This window comes from Conger conger, chromosome 4 (assembly GCF_963514075.1).
Source record: "Conger conger chromosome 4, fConCon1.1, whole genome shotgun sequence".
NCBI lineage: Eukaryota > Metazoa > Chordata > Actinopteri > Anguilliformes > Congridae > Conger > Conger conger.
In genome coordinates, this window is record NC_083763.1 from 34,123,065 (window position 1) to 34,147,375 (window position 24,311).

Below are 24,311 nucleotides of genomic sequence, written 5' to 3' on the forward strand. Positions count from 1 at the left end.
CACAGTCATTATTAAAGATAATGTAATGGGTAGACTTTCTACATAATGTTTCCTGACAATCACCGACTCATTAGAACCAGTCAGACTCCACCATTCATCATACAAAAACCATCAAAAAGATGGAGGTACTGATAGCAGATCACTGCTATATGTATCTTTCTAGCATTCAGGATCCCCCACTCCCAACACTACTGATGCAATGCGCATATCTGACAGCAGAGTCTAGTGGCACTGTAAGAGGATAGGTTAAGAAAGCACCCTAAAGTTTCACCCTTTCAGTTCCAAGCCCAATAAGAAGTGATTCCACCCAAATCCCAAGGGGTTTTGGCTTTGGTTGAGAAAATTGAGTAGGGTTTTAATATGGGCTCAAAACAATAGTATAGCAGTGATTTTAATTGGTTGAAAAGGTATAAGGTTGAGAGTGTTGTATGGCATTCTTGGGACTGAATGGTTTAATAAAAAGGTGAGAGGAAGAGTAGGGGTTAACTAGCAAGATATAGGAGCAGGGAAGAGGAGTCAGGAGCTACTGACCCTGAAGAATTGGAGCTGGAGCTGCTCCTTCTGGGCCTCGGGGCAGGTGTCCAGCTGGATCTTCTGAGCAGAGACCACCTCAGCTAGCCTCTCCACCTTTGCCCTCTCCGCATCCAGTTGGGCGCTGAACTGAGAGAGCTGGCCGGGATGGACACAGCCACAGGGGAGAGAGCGTTAGCGGCACAGCCAGGGCTGGAGGTATTAGGCATTATGTGGGTGGCCGTTAGTTAGTGATGGAAGACATGTCCACATGGGGAAAAGGGGCATAGGTGAGAGCCAAGTAATTTGAAAACCCTTCTCCAGGCACCTATATGTACTCCAGACCTGAGTCAAATAAATAGTTGGTTCGGGATTCAAATCAAGAGGACCAGAAGGTTGGCATTTTTTGAGAGTATTTCATTGGTTCCAATACACCACAAGTTCAGTAAGGTGTAGAAAATTATTTGAATCCAAAACAATTGTGTATTTCACCCAGGTCTGATGTACACCATATGAACCAATTCCACATGTCCAAAAAGCTGAGACAGCTTCAGAAGTACCAGTATGGTATGCCAAATCCTATGTTCCAATATTTTTTGAGGGTCCCTGTCAGTTAAGGCCTTGGAATATTCTGAAATTCCCACCCCCCCCCCATTTGTTGAAACATGCTTCAAATTAATTGTTCAAACAGCTACGTACAGTATATGAAATAGTATAATACAAATTGCTCATTCAGTAGGCCAATAATAATTGTATAGGCGTCGAATACATTCAAAGCCTACAAAGCCAGAAACTTTCCAAGCAGTCTAAGGTGGATATTATTCAAGATGTCACTAAGTACTGGAAAAATTGGCCCAGTCTATGTTCCATCTAATTATCTAGACAGTAATAATAATTTTAAGAAACAAGTTTAATTGTTAACAGTCGATGGAAAATTTTGAAGAATATCATGAGTAGCGATTAGCAGTAAAAAGCAGAGCATGACAGTAGTGTTACTATTAAGCCTTTCCACTATCACTTCACATTACTGTCACTGTCTGCACTCAAATTAGCACATGAATAAACAGTCGCCTATGATGGGATGATACCAAACCACACACAGGATAATTTAATAAGCATGAATATGTTAAACTATGAGAGGAAAAGGCATTGTAATGCACCACAAGATTGAATCTGTTGATAAATTTGTGTAACGTAGGCCATTGCCTTCTATCATTTCAGTCATTATAGTAGCACCTGACAAAATACTCATATCTAAATACTCTAGTCTTCATTATCAGAACCACACCATCATTAGCACTACTGTCATCATTTAATTTAAAACAAAATAAAAACGTAACTAATGAAATTAAGGGTATCACCAAATCGTCATTAATTATTATTTCTTCATAATCATTATCCAAAAATAGACATACTGCAGCTGGAAACAACATTCATGGTCAAGGTAGTAGAAAATGGTGCTATCAAAATAATCTAGACACTGGATTATTGAATGAAATCTGCAGCATTCAATTCTGTCCATAAGGTTACAAGGCAAAGCCTCCTTCAGTTCAATGCATGACATAGCCACATGTCACTTGCATACATGCAAATGTATAAGCTTGCGCTCACTCTGAGCTTTGAAAAGAGAAAAGAAAAAAACAAAACCACAAAATAAAGTTTTTTGTGTGTTCCTTAAGGCCATGTCCTAAAACAGGCCCTGAGCACACAGTAAGAGAGTTAACAGGCTCTCCCAGCACTTTACCAAACATAAGAAAAAAAAAGAAGAAAAAACACTCACCGAGCACTTTATTAGGTTTTTATTAGACTTATTTTTTAGACTTCTAATGCTGTAGCCTATCCACATAGAGTTATGATGCGTTGTGTGTTCAGAGATGCTCTTCGGCATACCACTGTGGTTATTTGCGTTACTGTTACCTTTGCGTTACTGTCAGCTTTGACCAGTCTGGCCATTCTCCTCTGACATCACTCATTGTGTTTCTGTCTGCAGAACAGCTGCTCAGTGGATTTTTATTTGTTTTTTGCACCATTCCTAGCAAACTCTAGTCTCTAGAGACTAGTGTGTGTGAAAATCCCAGGAGATCAGCAGTTTCTGAGATACTCAAACCACCAACAATCGTTCCAGGGTCAAAGCTACTTAGATCACATTTTTTCCCCATTCTGATGGTTGATTATTTGAAGCTCCTAACCCGTATCTACATGACTGTATGCATTGCACTGCTGCCACACAATTGGCTGATTAGATAATCGCATGAATAAAGTGCTCAGTGAGTGTATATATGAACAAAAAATGGAAATGGGGGCCCACTGCAATTTTCTTTCAGGGGGCCCAGAATTCCGATCTACACACCTGTACTCATACCCCACTGGCACCACAAGTCTGTGCAATACTAAGATGGGCGGCCTTCTACACCGCCCCCCACCTCTCACTCCTCTGGAGAGCGTGCCAGTGCAGCTGGCTCTCTCATGTTGCACAGCTCCTGGTGTTATTCATCTGTTACTACTGCTCTGTCTACAAATAGAACAGCCACCCTAATCACACACAACCCCGTAGGTCAATGTTAACTCATAGAATCCCCTCCTTACCAATGCTCAGTCTTTGAAGGCTGCTCTATGGTATATTTAGCCTTGATATCATGTGAAGAGGACCACTTTACCACTTTACCTTTTACACTTAACTGCTCCAAACCGGAGGTGCACATCATTACACTTCACTGTAAAATGAGTCATCCGTAAATGCCGGTATTTGAAATTGTTGAAGCAAACATTACATGAGCTAGCAAGTCATGTCTGTAAATAGCATGTATCTTTACAGCAGCTAATGTAGTTTCCTACCTTGCATCAGTGTAAACCTCCACAGTAAGCTCATTACCCAGAGTACAAAGCTTTGCTATTGCTTTCCACATATTCCTGAAGGGAGGTGGGTGTGGTTACCTGTGATTTCTCCACCTGAACAGTTTTCTCCAGGTTCGCCAGTTTTTCACCAAGTTGTTCCAGCACCTCTTTCTCCTGCTGCAGCTGGGAGGCCTCTGCCTGCTGCTCCCCCTCCAGCAGAGCGTGCTCCACCTCCATCTGGGGGAGAACCAGAGTGTGATTACCAGCTGTAAATGTGTGAAATGGTAAGGACCAGATCTGGGTCAAATAGATCATTGTTTTGGATTCAAATACTTTTCTAAGCTTTACTAAGCCTGCCTGGTGCATTGGAACTGATGAAATGCTGTAAAACAAACTCCTTGGTGGCTCAGTTGCACCCAGGTAAGATTGTAGGGGAAAATTCACAGAACGAAAGATCTCCCTCCTAAAAGCATGATAAACAATCACAAATCAAAATCAGACTCCACCTTAGTGAGCAGGCTGGTTCCTCCAAAACTCTCGACGATGTGTGCTAAAAGTTTATCAATATATCTGTATTAAAGTATGATATGTACCCTGTATAGTTTCAAACTGATTAACTGCTAAATTGTGCTAGGATTACACAGTGAGCCCAGCCAGCTGGCGGGGGGGGGGCCCCGTCTTGAACTGTGTAGACCAAACTGTCAAGGACACGGGCAGAGCAAGATATGACTGTACAGCTGATTTCTCCGGGACTCTCGATGTTTTATGCCAGGAGTGTATCTATTTGACCTAGAACATTAATTATAGCTGAGCTTATGAAAACGCAAGAAACCACAGTGAAAACTGTTGAAATGAGAGCAAAGAATGCTACGTACATTTATTCCCTTAGAAGAGAATAATTAATCAAATGTTTAGTATGTCTGTATATTAGAAAAGTATATTAGAAGTGAATATTAATTAAATGTTTAGTTTGTCTGTATATTTTCAATGATTACTGCTGCTTAGTTCGTCTTATAAAAGCGAAAGATACAGAGTGACGTGTATGGATGACGTGTTAGAGGGAGGGCATCCAGAACTTTATGAGGTCTGGTAGTTTGCCAAGAGCAGGTGCGGGGTGAAGTGAGGACACGTAGTTGGCAGAATGCCCTGAACTTTGTACAGAGTTGGCAGAGCATAAGGACCGTTGGCAATTTGCCACAATGACGTTGTGGGAGGAGCGTTGGGAGGAGTTACGATAAGAAAAGTGTGGGTGATTTGCCAGAATGAGGTTTGAGGAGGAGTTGTAGGTGGAGTAACTGTGTATAAAATGGGTGTACAAATGCCAGTCGGGGTTCAGTTCTGGAGAGCTGATCCGGCTTTATGCACGTGTGCTAATAAAGTCTGATTTTCCTGAAGATCTTGCTGCCTGGTGTCGTCTTTTCCCTCGCGAAGATGTTTTTCGACAAATTGAAGATTTGGACTCTGTCGTTTCCTAGACACGACAAGATCATTCAAGCACAGAAAGTCTTTGAATCCAAAACAATTATATTTGACCTGGTATGGACAGAGCTGACCTGACCCAATGTGTATACAGCTGCTTGGGGCCCCATGACAGCCAGGGGACGCCATAATTACATGCACCATGCATCCAAAATACATGCACACATGCACATACAGGGTGCCGCCTCAGCCCCCCTGATCAGAACGATAGATGTTGTGCCACTATTATTCTAGACTCACTACGCGATTTTCCCGGTAAAAGCCTTGGTATCAGCACTTTCATTCAGCCAGACACTCAAACTATAAACTTGGCATTCTGCCACCAAACCCAGACATACAAACGTGCCTACAACAGTGGGCGATACAGCAGCAGCCTACTGAATAAATGATGAGACGTGTGAAAACATTTTAGCAAGTCCACCCACCCCCAGTGTCCATTAAAATCTACATTTAGGAAAATCAGAATTTTCGGTTCAAAATACCAGGACCAGAGAAAACCTATGTTAGTAACCAAAGGAACTTATGCTCTGAAACTAGCATGCCACCGGGCAGGTTCATTTAAACAAAGCCGACCTACTTCACCATCTTCGGTGAGATTAATAAGGCAGACGCGTCAGATAGCAGGTTCTGCTCATGCACTGTAAAAAATATAACATGCAAGAATATGCTGAAAAGACACAACGTTGTCAGTAAAAAAATGTCTAATGCCAGGGGAAAAACTGTATGAAATCCTGCTAATTTATTGCAGTTAAATTGTGAGTTAGACATGTTGCCATAATTCTACATGACTTTAGCAGTGTTTTGAAGAGAAAAATAAAACGGTGAAATCTGCTAAATCTCGATGAACCTTTCACCATAATGCAGTTGTTTGTGGTGTGTGTTATGGTAAACACTGTGGATAAGCAAATCATTCACCAGGCTTTACACAACAAAATAATTATTTATTCAGCTCTTTCCAGTTTTCTGTTATTTTCAACAGAACAGATTGTGCTGACTGCTCTGCCACTTCAGCCAATATTTTCTGTGACAAACTCCCAGCCTTTTTGTTCAGTAGGCTAATCTGTAGTATTTCCCCCTTAAAATGCACCAAAAATTATCATTTCACAGCAGTTTTAAAAAATGTATTTGGGGGGCATGCCCCCTGACCCCTGTAGCCAGTTACAGTTCTTGGTGTCTAGCTACGTATTTCAGCCCCCCCCCCATACAAATAAAGTTCTGCTGCCTTTGCGCACCTACCTCCTGGACAGACTCCTCCATCTGGTTGTCCAGGTCTTTGATCTTCTGCTCCAGCTCCTCCAAGTTGTGCAGCACTTGGATTCTCTCCTCTGCAATACGGGCTGCCTCCTGCTTTAGCTGCCCATCATCTGGAGTCTCCACCACCCCCTGCTGATACACACAAATGGTCTGGGTCCGAACAGGGCATTTCAGGGCTGCCGGACTCAATGTTCAATCTTAGTTTCTCATCGCACATGAAAATTCATCCTTCAGTCCTTAGTTCCTGCCCTGATTTGCTTGAACAACACACCAGGGACCTTCATTCCTAGTCATGGTGTGCTGGCTTTCATTGTTACTCAGCACTGAATTAATCAATGAAAGCAGTTAATTACATCGTTAACTCGTCTCACCTGGTTTCTTGGGTCTGAACTGGTTGCTGATATTAAGGCAAAAACAAAAACCAGCAGACCAGGGGTACGCAACCCCTGCATACTGGTTTTTGTTCCAACCAATTGCCTTGTTTTTAATTTGCTGACAGCTCTATAAATTACCCTGGTTCAAGCCTGTACTTGAGCACAGTAAAATCATCAGATACACTTGCAGTCTGCAGCTGTAGCCAGTACTCATACACATGTCAGATAATATATGATTAAGTACATTAAATAAGGAATGAAGATCACTGAACTACACTGACAAAGGAGGTTGTAAAATGAGCAAATTTACACCAGTTAAAGAAGTCATGGCCCTCCAGACAAATACACACTTACACCTTAAGGACCACAATGGAAATAAGCTCTAGGGCTTTATTATGTTTTATCCTTTTGACATTGTCAATAAAGAATTTCAATTAATTAAATTAAATCAATCAATCAATCAGTGTCTTCTTTGACAGGCATCCTCCCTGATGTCCACCCACCACTCGGGACACTAGTCCATTTTTCTCAGCTCAGAACAATATGGATGAGAGCAACACTGTAATAGTGAAGCAGCCACTCAGTAACAATGCCTTGGTCACTCTAAACAATGCCGGTGTCAACCAGCGGCTGATGGGTTCCCCTACTGAGTCTGCACGGTTCTGCTCAAGGTTTCTTCCTGTTAGCCAGGGAGTTTTTCCTTGCCACTGTTGCCCTAGGCATACTCATGGGGACCAGTTTCTCTGTAAAGCTGCTTTGTGACAAAGGCCCTTTGTTAAAAGCGCTATACAAATTAAAACGGATTGATTGATTGATGTCCAACAACTAAAATTACCCAAAGGAATTACTGAATAGACTTCATGCACTCATATCTGAAAACTCCATCACTGGATAGCTATTCAACTTTTTTATTTCCTCACAGCAGTCAAATGTTGGTTTCCACTTCCTATTAATTTTGGATATGAGATACGAAAGCAGTATTTAATTAATTATGGGGGAATCAAAGTCGTGCCGCATTACATTAGATGGAATACTGGCTCTGTGAATGTTTTCTGAATTAATTTGAATGACTTTTTAATTCTAGAAGTGCACAACACACCATTCCTCCCTTCACACACTGCTATGCTGTGCCCTCTCACCCAAAAGAAACACTGCAGACTGACTGCTGTGAGCTGAACTGCTATGACCAGGTCAACAGCTGTCCATCAAACAAGCCAGATATACACCCTGCTTATTGGTAACATATATCTGCCATGAACATAAAACACAGGCCCTTCCACTGTATGGATTACATGTCCTTTGAAGTCAAAAATCAAAAAGAGGAGGGGGTTTTAGCAGGTATCCTTAAATCATTCAATACTGCAGAATTATCTGTGTTAAGCCATTACAGATGGAAGTAAAGCTAGTTCCACAGATGTCTGGGTAAGGACTTCAGAATGCACTGCAATCCCTCTATTTAGTTGTGCTACTGCTGTTCTACTATCACACTTTACTTAATTATTTATATTTGTAATATAAATGAGTGTGTGACTGCCATTGTTTTGGAAAATACACTGTAAGTGTAGTTGTACAAACTCAAAATTACAAGAATTTTTTTTCCTGAATATTTTTTCCATTCAGTTCAACAGGAAAATAAAAACAATTATTGTAGTATCTACTGCATATCTGGCAACAGCATGATGGTTTGAGGCTTATTGGACACCTTGGACCCTTGATGACTTGCTATTAAACTTTATCGGATGTGTTCCATACTGTATCAGCATAATTTACAGACTAATATAGGTCCACCCCCAAATCCATCCCATATAGATGCAAGCAGTTTTAGTACCACTTAGCACAACCTGAAAATAAGATATCCAAACTCTGATGATGTTGTTAGGCCACAGACAAGGATATGCAACCAAATACAAAACATGGCTCTTATTTGACATTGTTAATTTGTCACAAACATTGAAATGGGGGACTACAGTAAAAAGTAATTACTACAGTAATTACTAAATGGTGAAACCAAAATGTATAAAAATACCTTTTAATAAAAGCTCTGAGTCTGTGTGAAGCTTGACCATGTGTGCATTTTTTGATTACAAACAGAAAATAAAATATAAAATGACAAAAAGCAGAAAAAGGCAAGGTAATTCCAAACTTTTGAGTGGGGGTGTACATACATTTGAAAGTTCTTTGTATATTTGGAAGGTTTGTGGTGTACCTGCATTTAGAAGCTGTATGGTGTTGCAGATTCTTAAGGGGGCTGGTATGTTGGAGGGTTAAAATAACATTGTCATAAAATATGTGTTTACACTGACAAATGTTACAGCTACAATGTTATTTTAAAGTGAAATATTTAGCATAAATCAATATGCTACGATGGCTTGCACAATAATACATATTTACAGTTCAACTTATACCAGAGGAAGCCACTCATGGGTGAAAGGTCAAGCATGTGGGTGTCCAATTGCACCCCACCAGAGTGCTCCGGATTTTCACCGCTCTGATTTCTCCCTCTGACACGCACACACAGTAAATGCATGAATGACAGATAGCAGAGCAAACAAACAAGCACACAGAACCATGAACACACATAGCATACACATACACATACTAGCACACCCACGCATTCAGAAATGAACATAAACAAATGCACAAATGAAAAAGCAAGCACGCATTCCTGCTTGCATAAACACGTGCACACAAACATATGCATTAAAATGCACACAAATTGGACAAATGCATAACTGTAGACATATATACAAAAGGACAGGCGCACACATACAAATTTATGTAATTCAAAGTGCAGAAGACTTTCAAATCACACATTTCCACCTCAAATGTGTGTAATTTTTCAAAAATGTGCATGAAATGTATGCAACGTGTACAGAATGCATGGTTCCTAAATTCCAGTGTGTACAATTGTTAACTATGCATGGCATGTGTAAAAAAGTGCTTGACCATGACTTCCACGGCTCTCCCTCCCTCCCTCCCTCCATCCCTCCATCCCTCAATTTCCCTCTCCAAGTTAGATCAGCATCAATGTAAGCGCAGTTCTGACCATTTCACCCTCTGCAGTCTCTCTTACAGGCGTATGGCACCTGCCCAAAAACCTGCCCAGCACAACTGCATGCCTGCCTGTGCACTTACAGTAATTATACACTTACAATATTGGCCATATTGTAAGTGTAAATTGATATTCAGTAAGTGTTAATTGCTCCTACTGCTGGGAACAGGAAGTGACATGTTCTCACACAACGAGCCGGTGCTCACCGTGCGGATCTCGGGGGACTGTGGGAAGGGGGCTGAGCCACGGGGGGTGCTGCCCTCCGCATGCCCGCTGCTCCTGCGCTGGCGGTCCGGGGGCTTGTAGCCGCTCTCAGGCGTGGCGCTGGGAGTGTTGGAGAAGACCGACTCATCGTCAGACACCTGCAACTTCTCAAGCTCCTTGTTGATCTTCTGCAGGTCGGCTGCGACCGAGCCTCCCTGGTCTTTCTTCAGCTCCGAGCACAGGTTGAGGATCGTCTGCAAACGCTGCCTCTCCTGTAACACAGGGGGGAGGAAAAAGGCCCGCTTTTTTTAACGCAAACTCTACATACACATGCACTCTACAACAGGGGTCTCCACCCATGGTCCTGGAGAGCTACTGGGACTGCTGGTTTTGGTTTTCAACTTAGAATCAGCAACCTGTTGAGACCCAGGTAACCAGGTGAGGTAATAAACTGCTCTTATTGATGAATTAAGAGCAGAGTAATAATGGAAACCAGCAGACCCAGTAGCTCTCCAGGACCAGGGTTGGAGACCCCTGCTCTACATACACATGCTATGCACACACACACTGTATGCATATGCATAAACATACCACCCACACATACAGAATATAAAGAGAACACACTGAAGTAAATGATCATGTACACCTGTGGACATGCATACACACATGGAAACACATGTTTCTGCCAGTTACTATAGCCTAGCTGTTAACCTTGCCTAATTGAAGCAAGTACAGTATTTCTCAATAATTATATATAAGTTTTTTGTGCATTGCCAGTCACGGGTGCCAATACTTCTGGAGCCCACTGTATATAGCCCACTAACTATACTTTTAAATCATGTATCGCTTTGCATGCTAGCTATAAAAAGAAAACCATTGGTTGGTCAATTCTACCAAGAATTTGTCATAAATTAACTGCAAAATACCACTTTTTGACAGTAGAACCACATATAAGAAATGGGAAGGAAGGGCTTGCAAGACTAGATTTTCTTTCAAGGTACAATAGGTAAGATTTTTTGTGTTAAAACATTGTTATAAGACCATTGTAAATCCCTTCCTATTGTTGAAAAATTCTCACTGACATGTTGACTCGCCCTCTGCCTGTGTTTATAGTCCTTAAATTTAGGTTTCAAAGTGTACATTTGTTGGACCGTCACTCTGTATCAAATCAAGCTCATTAGTTGAAAATTGGTCATAATTGCCACAGCCAATGGCGTGGGGGCTTATTCTGATTATTTGTGTGTAGCTGCCCAAATTGCACTCCAGAGCAGAGATCACTGAAACTCTGTATACTTTTGCTTATTATCCAAGTGAAGACTACATATCTAGTTATAAAACAATACTGGGGCACAGATAAATGAGTGTCAACTGTGTCCACAAACACACAACCATACAAGCATGTACATAAATACAAAACCCTTAGTGACACTGCAGGTCTCACATACACACACACACATTTATAACCCAAATTTCCTGCCCCATTACATAAATTCCATCTCGCTCCTCCAAGAACACTAATCTCTGAAGATCATGACCTCTGAGTGACAATGTTCCAGCTTGACCTTGGACAGGGAGGTCAGGATCATCTGCTCAGCTCAAAGGGGCTGTATAACAGACCAAGGTATGACTAATCTCAAAAATATGTACCATGTGTGAGCAGTGCACACACAAAACTCGGCACGTGTCTAAAAGCAGCAGTCAAGAAATTACTCTGAACCAATGCTCATATTAACCAATTCACCAGTTTCAAATCAAATATGTTACAGTAGGTCAGTAGCACACTTTGACTGGAGTGTGCTCTGACCATCCAAAAAAGCCACACTTGGAAAAAGCTTCAGCAGTCAGTGTTAAACCTGGCTCTGTCGATCTAGCAACATGAATACACACTTGCACACCAACAAACACACACACACTCACTGACCTCTACACCAACATTACTACACAACATTAAACTTGGTTGTGTTTACCTCACAACAATGAGACACACCTGCACACCAACACACACACACTGACTGACCTTTAAACCAATATTACTACACCATTAGACTTGGCTCTGGCAAACAGGAATACACAGCTGCACACCAACTTGCCTCTAAACCATTACTGTGCCATTAAACCTGGCTGTGACCACAAGAGACAACAGAGAAACAGTGATGTCTGACATCAAAAAGAAAAACGGCAGCAATCTAAGCGATGGAAAATGTGGAAGTCAACAATTCGTAATAAACTAAAAACTTCTCTCCTCTCAAAGCATGCCAAGGATTTACAGTGAGCACAGCAAATGGGGCAAACTCACCAGGCTGTCTAACCTGGGCGAAATTGGGTTGAAGCGCATGGCGACCACCTCTCCACAAGAGTTCACCACAATTTGGATAAGCAGGCAAGAATCCCCCAAGATTCCAGAAAGGGGCAAGAGGACCAGGCGTTGGGATGGAATGGGACGTGGGACAGGGGCTGATGTCGGGACTATGGTGACAGCATGAGCAGGACTGAGAGGGAGGGGACTGGGGGGGACAGCAAAAAGGACATCCCGTCCTGCTTTGAAACTGGAGCTGACGGAGAACGCTGTCCAATTGAACAGGATATACAAATATAGGAGCTGGAGGCGATTTAATCCTTCCGCTCCTCGCAGCCCATGCCTACAAGCCAAACACCAGCTGCCCGACACCCCCCACAACCCCCACCCCCACCCTGTACCCAAGGGAAGCGCTGTTTATACAGACGGTGAACCTCTGGTGCAACCAAAGGCAATGAGGCAAACCAAAGAAGTCAGCCACAGAAATCAGACATGGCCCACTTGTGTGGGTCCAAGTCTCTGCCTCTGTCCCTGCCCCCACCACAAGTATAGCACAGCAACAGCAGTTTCAAGGGTGGAGCTATGTGACCAAGGGTGGAGTATAGTGATGGGGAAATGAGGATTTGTGAAGCATTGAGGCATTCCAGCCAATTGTATCACAAATAGGTTCATTACTTTGGGCCTAATTCAACACAGTGCACACTAGTGAACCTGCCGGTAAAGCTGCCAATTAATTTTAAAGCACGTGCCTAATTAAAAAAGATTTACAGAGATAACAGTTTGTTAAAATTATTGGATGGCAATTGGGGTTGGAACAAAAACAAGCACACATAGGGGTACTCCAGGAAAATTGGTCAATAATACAATTATGTTAAATAAACATTTACTACAAAATGGGGGAACACTAGTGGAGCATGTGCAATGCCTCTGCCAGCAGGAGTTAGATTGGTGCTATGTTTAAAGAAGGTGTAGTGATATGGCTGAGGAACTTTGAGAAGGAAAGCAGTGTGTGTGTGTGTGTGTGTGTGTGTGTAAGTTTGGGATGTCAAAAAAATTGCATGTCAGCGAATAGTGTTTTTTCCCCTTCTTTTTTTTTTTAACATTTCAATACAATATTCCATAAATGTGTACATTTTACAGGCCTCTACAAACATAGGATCTCACAAACGAAATGCGGGATGAAGCCAAAAATTTGTCTTACTCCTAGCTACAACAAAGCTAATAAACATAGCGAAAGTGGAACTCAGAAAAAGATAGCCATAAGAAAAAAAAGAAAAACATTTAAAAGCCAACCTGTGACCGACAACATGTCTATCTGGCCACTACAGTAGGGATATAGGAATACTCTTCCCTGCTCAACTGTCATTTAGACCTGTTTTAGATCTGATTCCAAGTCTCCCAACTTGAAAATGCTTATTGAGGAACACCACTTGATAATAATAACTGCTACTTTTGCATGTCACAGTCACAACAGCTGAACACTAGGTTTTCTAACTCAGGAGAGGCTGAGTGGACTGGCTATAGTTTCTATAGTGAGTGACAGAGCATGGGAGCTGAATCTGAAGGGGATTGTAGAAAATTTTGATCAATGCAAGGCTAGTCAGGTGCCCTTCTAATGAGTGAGCAGACAAAGCGCTTGGTGCGGGGCCTGGAATTTGCCGCCATGCAATAATTGTGTTCTTGTTTGCGTGAGCGAAACCACCAAGCTAACTAAACAGTAATGTTTTGGTCATGATTAAAGGTTGATTAAAGATGAGTGTAGTCAACATGTACTGTTTCTATAAGTGAAAGCACCACATAGTTTTCAAGGTTGAAAACCTAAAAAGGTTGTGATACATGAGTGATACCAGATTTCTGGTAATCCTGTAGAGGAGTAGTGTTAGGTACAGTGGCAGAAAATGAACAGTTGTCGAGGACCGGCCCTAGGCCCCCCTGATGAGAGATTGACAGAAGATGGGTTAGGAAGGAATGCATTGTTAACCCCTCGCACACGCCATTGAGGTGGTAGCAAGAACGCCCGTAAGAGGAAAAATATGTGGTTCAAGATAAATGTACAACCGTTTATGGACACTGAGGAGTCTGAAGTTAGAGGACTTAGATTTAGGGTTTTAGAGAGCAAGGCTAAAGGTCTGACTGAGGCCATGCGTAGAATGTGTTCTAGCATGACCGTGGAAGATGCTGAACATGCTGAACGGGAAATTGGTGACCCAGGGAGTTTGGCGTTCAAGGAGACGGTAGACGACATGCTTGGAGCTGTGAACTGCACCTGGAGGCCAACAGACGGGACGCGGGGTTCCTCCACGCTACAGAACACCTTCCTGCTGGACCCACGCAAGAACCTGAAGCCTCCCCCCCTAACCTCAGTGTCAGTGAGGAGAGGCATATGCTGCGGCTGCACTGCAAAACCCCCGACGTGTTCGAAGACATACCAGTGCACATCCCATACAACAGGCAGGAGAAGTACGAAGTGCAAAGTCACGTCTTTCGAAAGTCTGGGTCCTGATCCTGCCCCAGATTCCCAAACCAATGCAACTGTTCAAAGAGCTCATCAACAGCAAGGAGGATGGATCAAATCCCGCAGAAAACGAGATACTATAAGATACTATATACGATATAAATAAGTAGTAGACTTTAGGGGTGTCAGTACCCATTGTATTAATGGAAGTTCAGTAGCTTTTATCTCCGTGAAGGGGGAGCCATAAGATAAGGTAAAGGCCAAAGAGGATAATGGGTATTTGAGGGGTGTACCTTGAATTTTAACATCATGGTGGAAAGGTAAATTAGAAAGAGCTAAAGGGGTATATGTAACTTGCATGTGATCAGCAAACTGAAAGATGATATATATATCCTGTAATCTGTATAACTCTATTCTTTTGATTGATTATAATAAAGTATATCTTACTATAATCATATGTGATGAAGATTCTTTTAGAGGAATACATTGAATACAGGACATCGTATACCAGATTTGCATCACACCCTTCACTTTGAGACTGGGCTGGAACTTCAGTAGAACTTACCAGGGCTCCAGAACGTTCGGAGTACTTGAGTTTGTCCCCGAGACACCTCATGGTGAGGTACTGCTCGTGGGAACGTGAGGTCTGAGCTCGGCAAGGGGTCCGGGCTCACGACACAGTGACTGAGCAATGGGGAGGCTGTAACACCACTGGGGAGCTAGCGTGGAGAAGCTCCGTGGTCCAGACAAGTCAAACCATTCACCCCGGTGGCAGGAAGTACAAGTCGCCCTGCTGCAGTAGAGTGGAGTGGTCAAGCTGGCATGTAGGGTTGAATTACGTCCTGTTGGTAGGAAGGATCTGTTGGCTGCAGTGCATACTATAGTCAGGACATTGAATCTGACCCTGGAAGCAACCGGCAGTCAGTGAAGTGTTCTTAGGAGGGAAAGGAGGTGTAAGAACTTTGGAAGACACAAGCTGGTAGGAGTTACAGTAGACAGACGAGTAACATGGCCTGTAGGAAGTAGCTGAATTAGCTTTGATTTCATATTGCTTGTGAGCAATTGTAGGCCATTTAAATAGGCGTGACGCTAGCATCGCTCCGTCCCAGTTTGTGATGTTATGTCTCACCCCATCCCAGTCTGCTCTCTCCCTCGAAGACCCCCCCTGCGACGTGGGCCTCCACAGCGTCGGAACCCCTCGACCCTCAGCTACCCCCCGCTGACCCCTTGTGAGGACTTTGCTGTCACAGGGGGACTATGGAACTGCCAGTCTGCCACTCGGAAGGCTGATTTCATCCCTGCGTATGCCTCCCTCCAGTCCCTACAATTCCTTGCCCTCACGGAGACCTGGATCACACCTGACAACACCGCCACTCCCGCTGCCCTCTCATCCTCCTTCTCCTTCTCGCACACTCCCCGGCCTTCCGGCCGTGGCGGTGGTACTGGTCTTTTAATTTCCCCCTCGTGGAAATTCTCTGTTCTTCCCCTCTCTGACCTGTCCAAATCCACTTTTGAATTCCATTCTGTTGCAGTATCCTACCCTACTAACCTTTTCATTGCAGTTATCTACCGTCCTCCAGGGCCCCTGGGAAACTTCCTTGATGAGCTAGACACCCTTCTCAGCTCCTTCCCTGAGGATGGCACCCCACTGATTCTCCTTGGAGACTTCAACATCCACCTAGAAGCCTCCCAGGCTGCTGCCTTCCTACCGCTAATCCACTCCTTCGGCCTCTCCCTGCAACACTCTCCTCCAACCCACAAGGCGGGCAATGTCCTAGACCTTGTCTTTGTGAGGAACTGCTCATGCTCCGATTTCACGGTTACCCCTCTGCACACATCTGATCACCACTTCATCTCATTCTCCCTCCCTCTTCCTCCCCATCCTCATCCCCCTCCTCCCACCCACACTTCCTCAGCCCGCCGTAACCTCCGCTCCCTCTCACCCTCTTCCTTCGCCAGCACCGTCATCACCTCACTCCCCCCTCTTGAATCCTTCTTCAAACTCCCCACTAACTCTGCATCTGCCACCCTCCTTTCATCTCTCTCCTCCGCCTTTGACTCTCTCTGTCCGCCTGTCTCAAAGCCACCTCGCACATCCCCTCCCAGTCCTTGGATATCTGACACCCTCCGTACCTCCAGGGCCAGCCTCCGCGCAGCGGAGAGGAAGTGGGGGAAATCCAGAGACGCTTCAGACCTCACGACTTCTCCTGGCGGCATTCTCTTCCGCTGTCACTGCCGCCAAAGCAAAATACTTTCAAACACAAATTCAGAACTCCGGTTCTAACCCCCGGAAACTTTTCTCTATTTTCTCCTCTCTCCTCAATGCACCGCCTCCTCCTCATCAGTCCTCCTTTGCTGCTGCTGATGACTTTGCTGATTTCTTCGATGAGAAGGTCACAGTCATCCGTAGATCCTTTAAAACCACCGCCCCCCTCACTGTGCCCTTCCCCCCCTCTAGGCCCATCCCTTCCTTTTCCACTTTCTCCCCCCTTACAGACTCTGATGTTTCTCAACTCCTGCTCTGCCACCGCCCTACAACCTGTGCCCTTGACCCTATCCTCTCTTCTCTTCTCCAAACTATCACACCTGACATTCTCCCATTTGTCACCTCCCTTGTCAACTCCTCCCTGTCTTCCGGCTGTTTTCCAGCATCCTCCAAGAGGGCCCACATCACTCCGCTGCTAAAAAAGCCTACTCTGGATCCCTCCATCATCCAGAACTACCGCCCAGTATTTCTTCTTCCTTTCCTTTCTAAAACTATAGAACTTTCTTCTTTCTTTTCTAACAACAACCTGCTAGACCCCCATCAGTCTGGCTTCAGATCGGGCCACTCGACAGAGACTGCGCTCCTCTCCGTCAGTGAATCATTCCATGCCGCACGAGCAGCCTCCCTCTCCTCTGCCCTCATTCTTCTAGATCTCTCTGCTGCCTTCGACACTGTGGATCACTCCATCCTCCTGTCTGCCCTGTCAGCAACGGGCATCTGAGGCACAGCCCTGGACTGGATTGAGTCCTACCTCTCTGGTCGCTCCTTCCAGGTTGCCTGGGCTGGTTCGGTATCAACACCTCGGCCCCTCACCACAGGAGTTCCCCAGGCCTCAGTCCTAGGCCCGCTTCTTTTTTCTCTTTACACTCGTTCCCTTGGCCCTGTGATCACTGCACATGGGCTATCCTACCACTGCTACGCGGACGATACCCAACTCCTCGTCTTGTTCCCGCCGTCTGATACGCAGGTTTCAGCCCGTATCTCTGCTTGCCTGAGGGACATCCAGAGCTGGATGGACAACCACCATCTAAAGCTCAACCCAGGCAAGACTGAAATGATATTCATCCCTGCTAAAACCTCTCCCCATCTGGATCTCTCCATTTCCCTCGGGGATACCACACTCACGCCGTCACCCAGTGCAAGGAACCTCGGTGTGGTGATGGACAGCAGACTGTCCCTCTCCGAGAACATTGTGGCGGTGACCCGGTCATGCAGGTTCTTCCTATACAACATACGGAGAATCCGCCCCTTTCTCACCCCCTACTCGACCCAGCTCCTGGTCCAAGCGATGGTTCTGTCCCACCTGGACTACTGCAATTCCCTCTTGGCTGGCCTCCCAGCGTCCGCCATCAGACCCCTCCAACTTATCCAGAATGCAGCAGCTCGTCTGGTCTTCAACCTTCCCAAATACTCACACGTCACCCCCCTGCTTACTTCCCTCCACTGGCTGCCTGTCATGGCTCGCATCAAATTCAAAACATTGGTGCTAGCCTTCCAAGCAGTTAAAGGGTCTTCCCCAGCTTATCTACAAAAAATCATCAGACCCTACACCCCTGCCAGACCTCTTCGTTCAGCCTCCACAGGCCTCTTGGCACCTCCCCCTCTCCGAACCTCCACATCACGCTCACGACTACTGTCTGTTCTGGCTCCACGGTGGTGGAACGAACTCCCCGTTGAGGTCAGAACTGTAGAATCTCTCCCCACCTTCAAGCGCAAGCTGAAGACACACCTCTTCAAGCAGCACCTCTCCCCATCCCTCCCTACCTCCCTGTGAACCTTAATTGTTGTCTCTGTGACTTGCTTTGTGTATCGGTATTTTTAGTTGGCTAGGTAAGCAGTGTTTGGATAGTTAACTTTGGTCACTTTTGTTTCTTTGTTATCAAAAAAAAAAAAAAAAAAAAAAAAAAAGGGCCCTCCTCCTTATTTTTGTTGTACAGGTAGCAGCTGAAACTGTACTTCCCTCTAGGGTCTTTCAGCGAAGTTATCCCGGGTTATGGGTATGCACTTTGTTGTACGTCGCTCTGGATAAGAGCGTCTGCCAAATGCCAATAATGTAATGTAATGTAATGTGCAGTATGTGGTCAGATATGGTTGAATCCCAATGGCTATAACTAAGAAATATATTGAAGTTTTATTAACCCCTTCCTGCAAGCACCCTAGTGGCCATGACGCAGGGGTTACACGACTGCTTGACATTCAGTGCTCATGATTTGAGGGACACGCCTCTCATCCAGTAGAGTACAATGTGTCATGTGTCCCATTTTGGCTTCCGTACAGCTTATTGTGTGTGCTTTACACATTCTTGGCTGGAAGGAAAAAGACACAGTGGTTGTAATTGTCGTTTCTTGTCTTCTATCACAACAAAATATAGATTTTTGAGAATATCTCGACATGGCTAAGGTATATCCTGAATCAGAAGAGCTACCTAACAGAATACTGTTGAGACAAAACAATAACATGGCTTGTTGTTTATCTGCCTCTTAAGCTACCATAAGAACCCACGAAACACAGATGAGGGCAGAGAATTGGGCTGCTTATTTGTCCTGGGCAATGGGATTAAAATTCAAACCCTTAATTACAAATTTCCCTGAGATTCAAATAAATTTGATTATCAACCAAAAAATTGACGCTCACCAGCTTCACCACCTCTTGCTCGCGCAGCCTCTCGTCTCTCTGCCGCTGGTGGTAGTCCTGCAGCTCCTCTTTCCCGCTTAGCGAGCTGATGCTACCCCTCCTCTCCCGGAACGCCCCTTGGCCTGTGCTCGGCCCCAGCCCAGCCTTCCCGAAGGATGGTCTCCTGTCTCCCAGCCCCAGGTCCAAACCCGCCTTCCCAATGGACGGTCTCCTCTCGCCCAGGTCTAGCCCCGCTTTCCCGAAGGAAGGTCTCCTCTCGCCCTGCCAAAGGTCCAGGAGGGAAGAAGACCCCTGCAGGCCAGCCCGCTCAGAGGGCGAGTAGCAGCCCGTTGACGTCAGGCTCATCTTCTTGGCCACGCGAGGGCTGGCGGGGACGCTGGCCGAAGGGTTGATGTCAGAGACAGACCCCCGAGAGGAGACGGAGCCTCTAGAGGAGAGAGAGATGGAGACCACCTCTGTGTGGCCATTTCGGGTGTGGTGGGGGGGCAGGACAAGCAGCGTCAGTGGGGTTTCGGCTGCTTTGTTGAGGCGGGGTAGCGAGCGGCTGTGGTTGCTGGTCATGCCACTCAAGGACCCCGCCGAGTACATCCTCTGTCTGGGGTTTGGGCCTGGGCCCAGATCCCTCGCCCCGCCGCCGGTGTCGTGCCCCATTGCTTGGGGACGGGGCCGGCGGGAGAGGCGGGGGCTGGAAGGCATGCTGGCTGGCGCTGAGGGGGGGCGGTTGCCTGTGGAGGAGCCGTTCCGGATGGGAAAGCCCCCTCTTTCCCTTTCCACTGCAGGAGGGGCAAACAGGTTGTCCTGGGACAGATTCCGTGTACTGGAGTAGGTGTGGGGTGGGTCTCGCTCCTGGCTCTGGTGGGGCTCTGGTGCTAACTGACCGAAAGCAGAAGACGAACACTCACGCTGCTTCCAGCCCTGCTCCTGGTGGAGGCCTGTTGTCAGGGGCGAGCCCTGAGTTGGGCTGGTGGGTGGGGACTTTGTTAGACTAAAATAGGAGGGGCTACAGTCTCCATTGACCCGATGGCTGCTCTCCGCCAGTACTTTCTTGTACTGCAGCGAGTCCATCAGGACCTGTAGCTCCTCCTCTGATCGCCCTGTCCAGCCCTTAGCCCTGCCCACTCCATGGCTGTAGTCCATGCCAAACTTCAGACAGTCTGATGGGACAGAGAGGAAGAGGAGGGTAGATGTAAGTTGAGCAGTGTACTTTATTCATATTATTTTGATTTTCCACATTATACACCCCACATTTGGGGCGTAAACAGCCAATAGTCACGTCCCATGATGATCAATGTTTTCTTTGTAATGTGATCCATTCTGCTTTAATTCAATTTTAGTTACAAACCCTGTGTTGCAGCACTTGCACAATATACATTTGATGACACAGTGATACATTATAAGTACAACTTAAAATGCAAACTTGAAATTCAAATTCTTTGTAAAACACAGAATCAAATGATTCATTCAAGAATATAAATTGGTAAAACACAAATCCAAAGTGACATTATCTCCTATTGATTTCATGGCACAGTTCCAGTTCCAGGTCTTACCAGATACATGTTTGTGCAATTAACATGTCACAGATTAAAAACCACCAATAGGTAGATTACACTCCATACACTACCATATGTCTTGCAAATTGTTTAATGGCTTACATGTCTACATATTCAGACTGTCGTTTACATCTGAGACACACTGTGCACAGAAAGAAAATCCATGAATGATCTGAACAGGAATCCAAGTTATGCCTGGCTAGCATAGCATGTCTGAAATAGAGCAATAATGACCAATGCAAACTCTGTAATTATTGGCATGTGTCTTAAACCTGTTTTTTGCAAGATCTGATTAAAAAACTGAATCAACAAAATGTTCCAAATATGAAACGTCTCCCACAGTGAAGTCCTAAGGAATGACACCAAATTATTTTAGGGATTGAAGACAGCCAACAATTCCTGAAGCATCCACACACAAACACAAATAGATATGAATACAAACATACACCATCTTCAAACTCAATTTTGCAGTCAATATCATAGAAATAACTTAAAATGAAATAACAGCTTGATTAGGGCATTAAAAGACCTGTGATTTTGAAAAGACTGTTGATTGAAACTTGTGTTATGTATGGGAGGCATTACACATCATTTTACGAATTTATATAGCTGGATGATTACTGAAGCACATCTGGTTAAGCGTCATCCATCCATCCATTATCCTAACCCGCTTATCCTGAACAGGGTCGCGGGGGGGCTGGAGCCTATCCCAGCATACATTGGGCGAAAGGCAGGAATACACCCTGGACAGCTCGCCAGTCCATCACAGTGCACACGCATCATTCACTCACACACAATTTAAGACTCTCCAATCAGCCTATCCTGCATGTCTTTGGACTGTGGGAGGAAACCAGAGTACCCAGAGGAAACCCACGCAAACACGGGGAGAACATGCAAACTCCACACAGAGAGGCCCCGGCCGACTGGGATTTGAACCCAGGACCTCCTTGCTGTGAGGCAGCAGTGCTACCCACTGCACCATCCCTGCTGCTCCGGACAACAGTTATGTTTGTGAAATACTCCCTAGATCCTTCAACCTTGGCTCAGACCACTAAAATAAGTAAACCAAAGCAACAATCTGAACGCAAGTCTGCCCAAAAAGAAAGTGATCTTCTTCTTGGCCACACAGAAAAATCTATGAAATTGCATATTGTTTCGATCGGTGGAGGAGTTTAAAAGAAGGGAAGAACATAAACGGACTGCTGATGTAAGTTACCATGGCAAGGGTGCGGTTTGCGGGAAGGAAGCAGGGCAATCAGAGAACCACACCTACTGGGTAAAACCTACTGGGTCAAATTATTCCTGGTTGTTAAAATGTGTGCTTTTTCCGCAGTAGGTGGCTGAGACTGAGGAAGGAGAACTGTGTGTGTTAAGACTGGAAACACTATGGACCTGAAAAGCTCCGGTTTGTTTTGGTTTTGTTTGGTTTATGTTTCCTTTATTATTTTGTAGAAAACCAGTGAATTTCCCAGAATAAATGTCAACTGTGTGTGCAAGTTTAATAGCCTATGTCCATACTCATTTTTGATATGTGTGGTATGTGAACATTTGCCTAATTAAAATTGTTTTGAAATGTTCAGAAATCAATTCAGAGTATGTTGATTCTGTGAAGCAGAAAGAAAGACCAATATTTCTGAGGTAATTTTCTTGACAAAGTGAAAAGCCATCTAATTTCTTCTGAATCATCACATTTCGGATTTCAGAAAATTGCTGAACGATTCACCCCAACCCCCAGTCCACACTCATATAAATATCAATAACAGCAGCATCCATTGAGACACTGAGCAGATGTGCTCATTAGGAGCGACCCAACTGGTTTACATGTATTCTGTACATTGTATCCAGCTGTATAAATTAACTGTAAGTAATTCTGGGTAAGTACAAAGGAAGGCATCACCTGGAAATTTCACCTGCAACCTCAGAGTTATTTGTGGAGCTCTGCAGCCATTATACCTAGAATCCCTCATTCCAGAATGGGCCTGGCCCTCCAACTGCACAGCACAAAACTGGGACCGTGACCAGCCACAGATACACGATATCAATCACACAAGAGACGCTACCAGAGAAACCCAATCTGCTGCAGAGACCATTAGAGAAAGGTAAAACAGGGCCCCTCCAACAGCACAAAAACCACTGTGCTCCTAGAGAGTAGAGTGAGAGAGTAAGTGCAGCTTCCTGGATGGTCACCTGCCTTGTAAGGGCATGGAGAAGTGAAGCAGAAAGTCTCAAGATGGCGTCCAGTGGTTCTGGCAACCCTGAGCAGAAGGGCTGCTGTGCTCCCTCTCCATATATGGGCAGATTTAAAGTCCACGGGTGCTTTCTGAGCGGAGAACTGCATTATGAGGCGGTCACAGGGTGCATGTACCACGGGAAGGGAAGAGAAGGGGGGGGACCTCTGTTTACAGGAGAGAGCATTCCTCATGTGCTGCAGCTCTGTGAGGGGGGAGGGGGGAGGTATGTGGCAGCCAGGCTGACAGCACCACTCCACACCTTCCTCAAATGCATCAATCACACCAGAAATGAGGACAGCACCATATGTACCAGGCTACCCGCAGACAGGAAAGCATTCCACATGCATGATGTCATACTGAACCACGTACATGCAGGTTTGTGCACATGCATGCAGGTACAGTACTGTGTCTGCGCGCCACCGCGTGTGCTACACCGTATGTGCACAGTGTGCTACAGAATGAATGAGTGCATGTTTGTACTTAATGAGCGTTGTGTGTGTGTGTGTGTGAGAGAGAGAGAGAGTGTGCACAAGTGTGTGTGTATGTGTTCATGTGTATAAGTAGGATATTTTGACAAATAGAAAAGGCCTGGAATAAACACAAACACACCTGTGAGCATTATGGGGAGAGATGAACACCTGTGATGGTAATGCAATATGACAGGAGGAGAGCTGGGGGGAGGGGCTCTGTAATATGAGAATATAGCATAGTACTGATTCAAGGGCAGGGTATTTTTGCAGGTATTTTTAGGAAGCAGGAGGGAGAGAGTGAGAAAGGGTGTAAGTGTGAGGGGTCAGCTTTCAGGAGTCGGGGTGGGGGGCATTCAGATGGGGCAGCATTTCCCAAACTCGCTGTGTATGCACTTTTTCTGTTCCAACCTCAATTGCTATCCCAGAATTGAAAACAAGCAGTTAACTTTTATTAATTAGGTGCTTTTCATATTCAGAGGGATTATTCACCCTCTTAAGCCACATTATGTCAGGAATATACAGCCTCCTATTTTCAGTTTTGCAGGGATTGCGGGCCAAATCACAGAATCTGGGTTAAAAAGTAGAATTTACACAAACACAGAATGTCAAAGAAATCTTTTTGTGAATGATCACATGAAATGAAATAGTTTGGGAACCACTGGGTTAATGTGGTGCTTGAATGAACCCCTCCTGTCTCAGAT

At 45.0% G+C, this 24,311-nt stretch overlaps 1 protein-coding gene across 2 annotated transcripts in view; it reads right to left on the reverse strand.

Annotated features, from left to right (window-relative positions):
• phldb2b (pleckstrin homology-like domain, family B, member 2b) overlaps positions 1–24,311 on the reverse strand; it is an 85,053-nt gene that overhangs the window by 30,167 nt on the left and 30,575 nt on the right. For both annotated transcript variants that reach the window (XM_061238645.1, XM_061238644.1), the window contains exons 6-10: positions 19,360–20,513; positions 9,711–9,980; positions 6,061–6,210; positions 3,445–3,582; positions 532–669 (exon numbers count right to left, since the gene is read on the reverse strand). In XM_061238645.1, the coding sequence (XP_061094629.1) occupies positions 532–669; positions 3,445–3,582; positions 6,061–6,210; positions 9,711–9,980; positions 19,360–20,513 (1,850 nt within the window). The remainder of the gene's footprint in view (positions 1–531; positions 670–3,444; positions 3,583–6,060; positions 6,211–9,710; positions 9,981–19,359; positions 20,514–24,311) is intronic.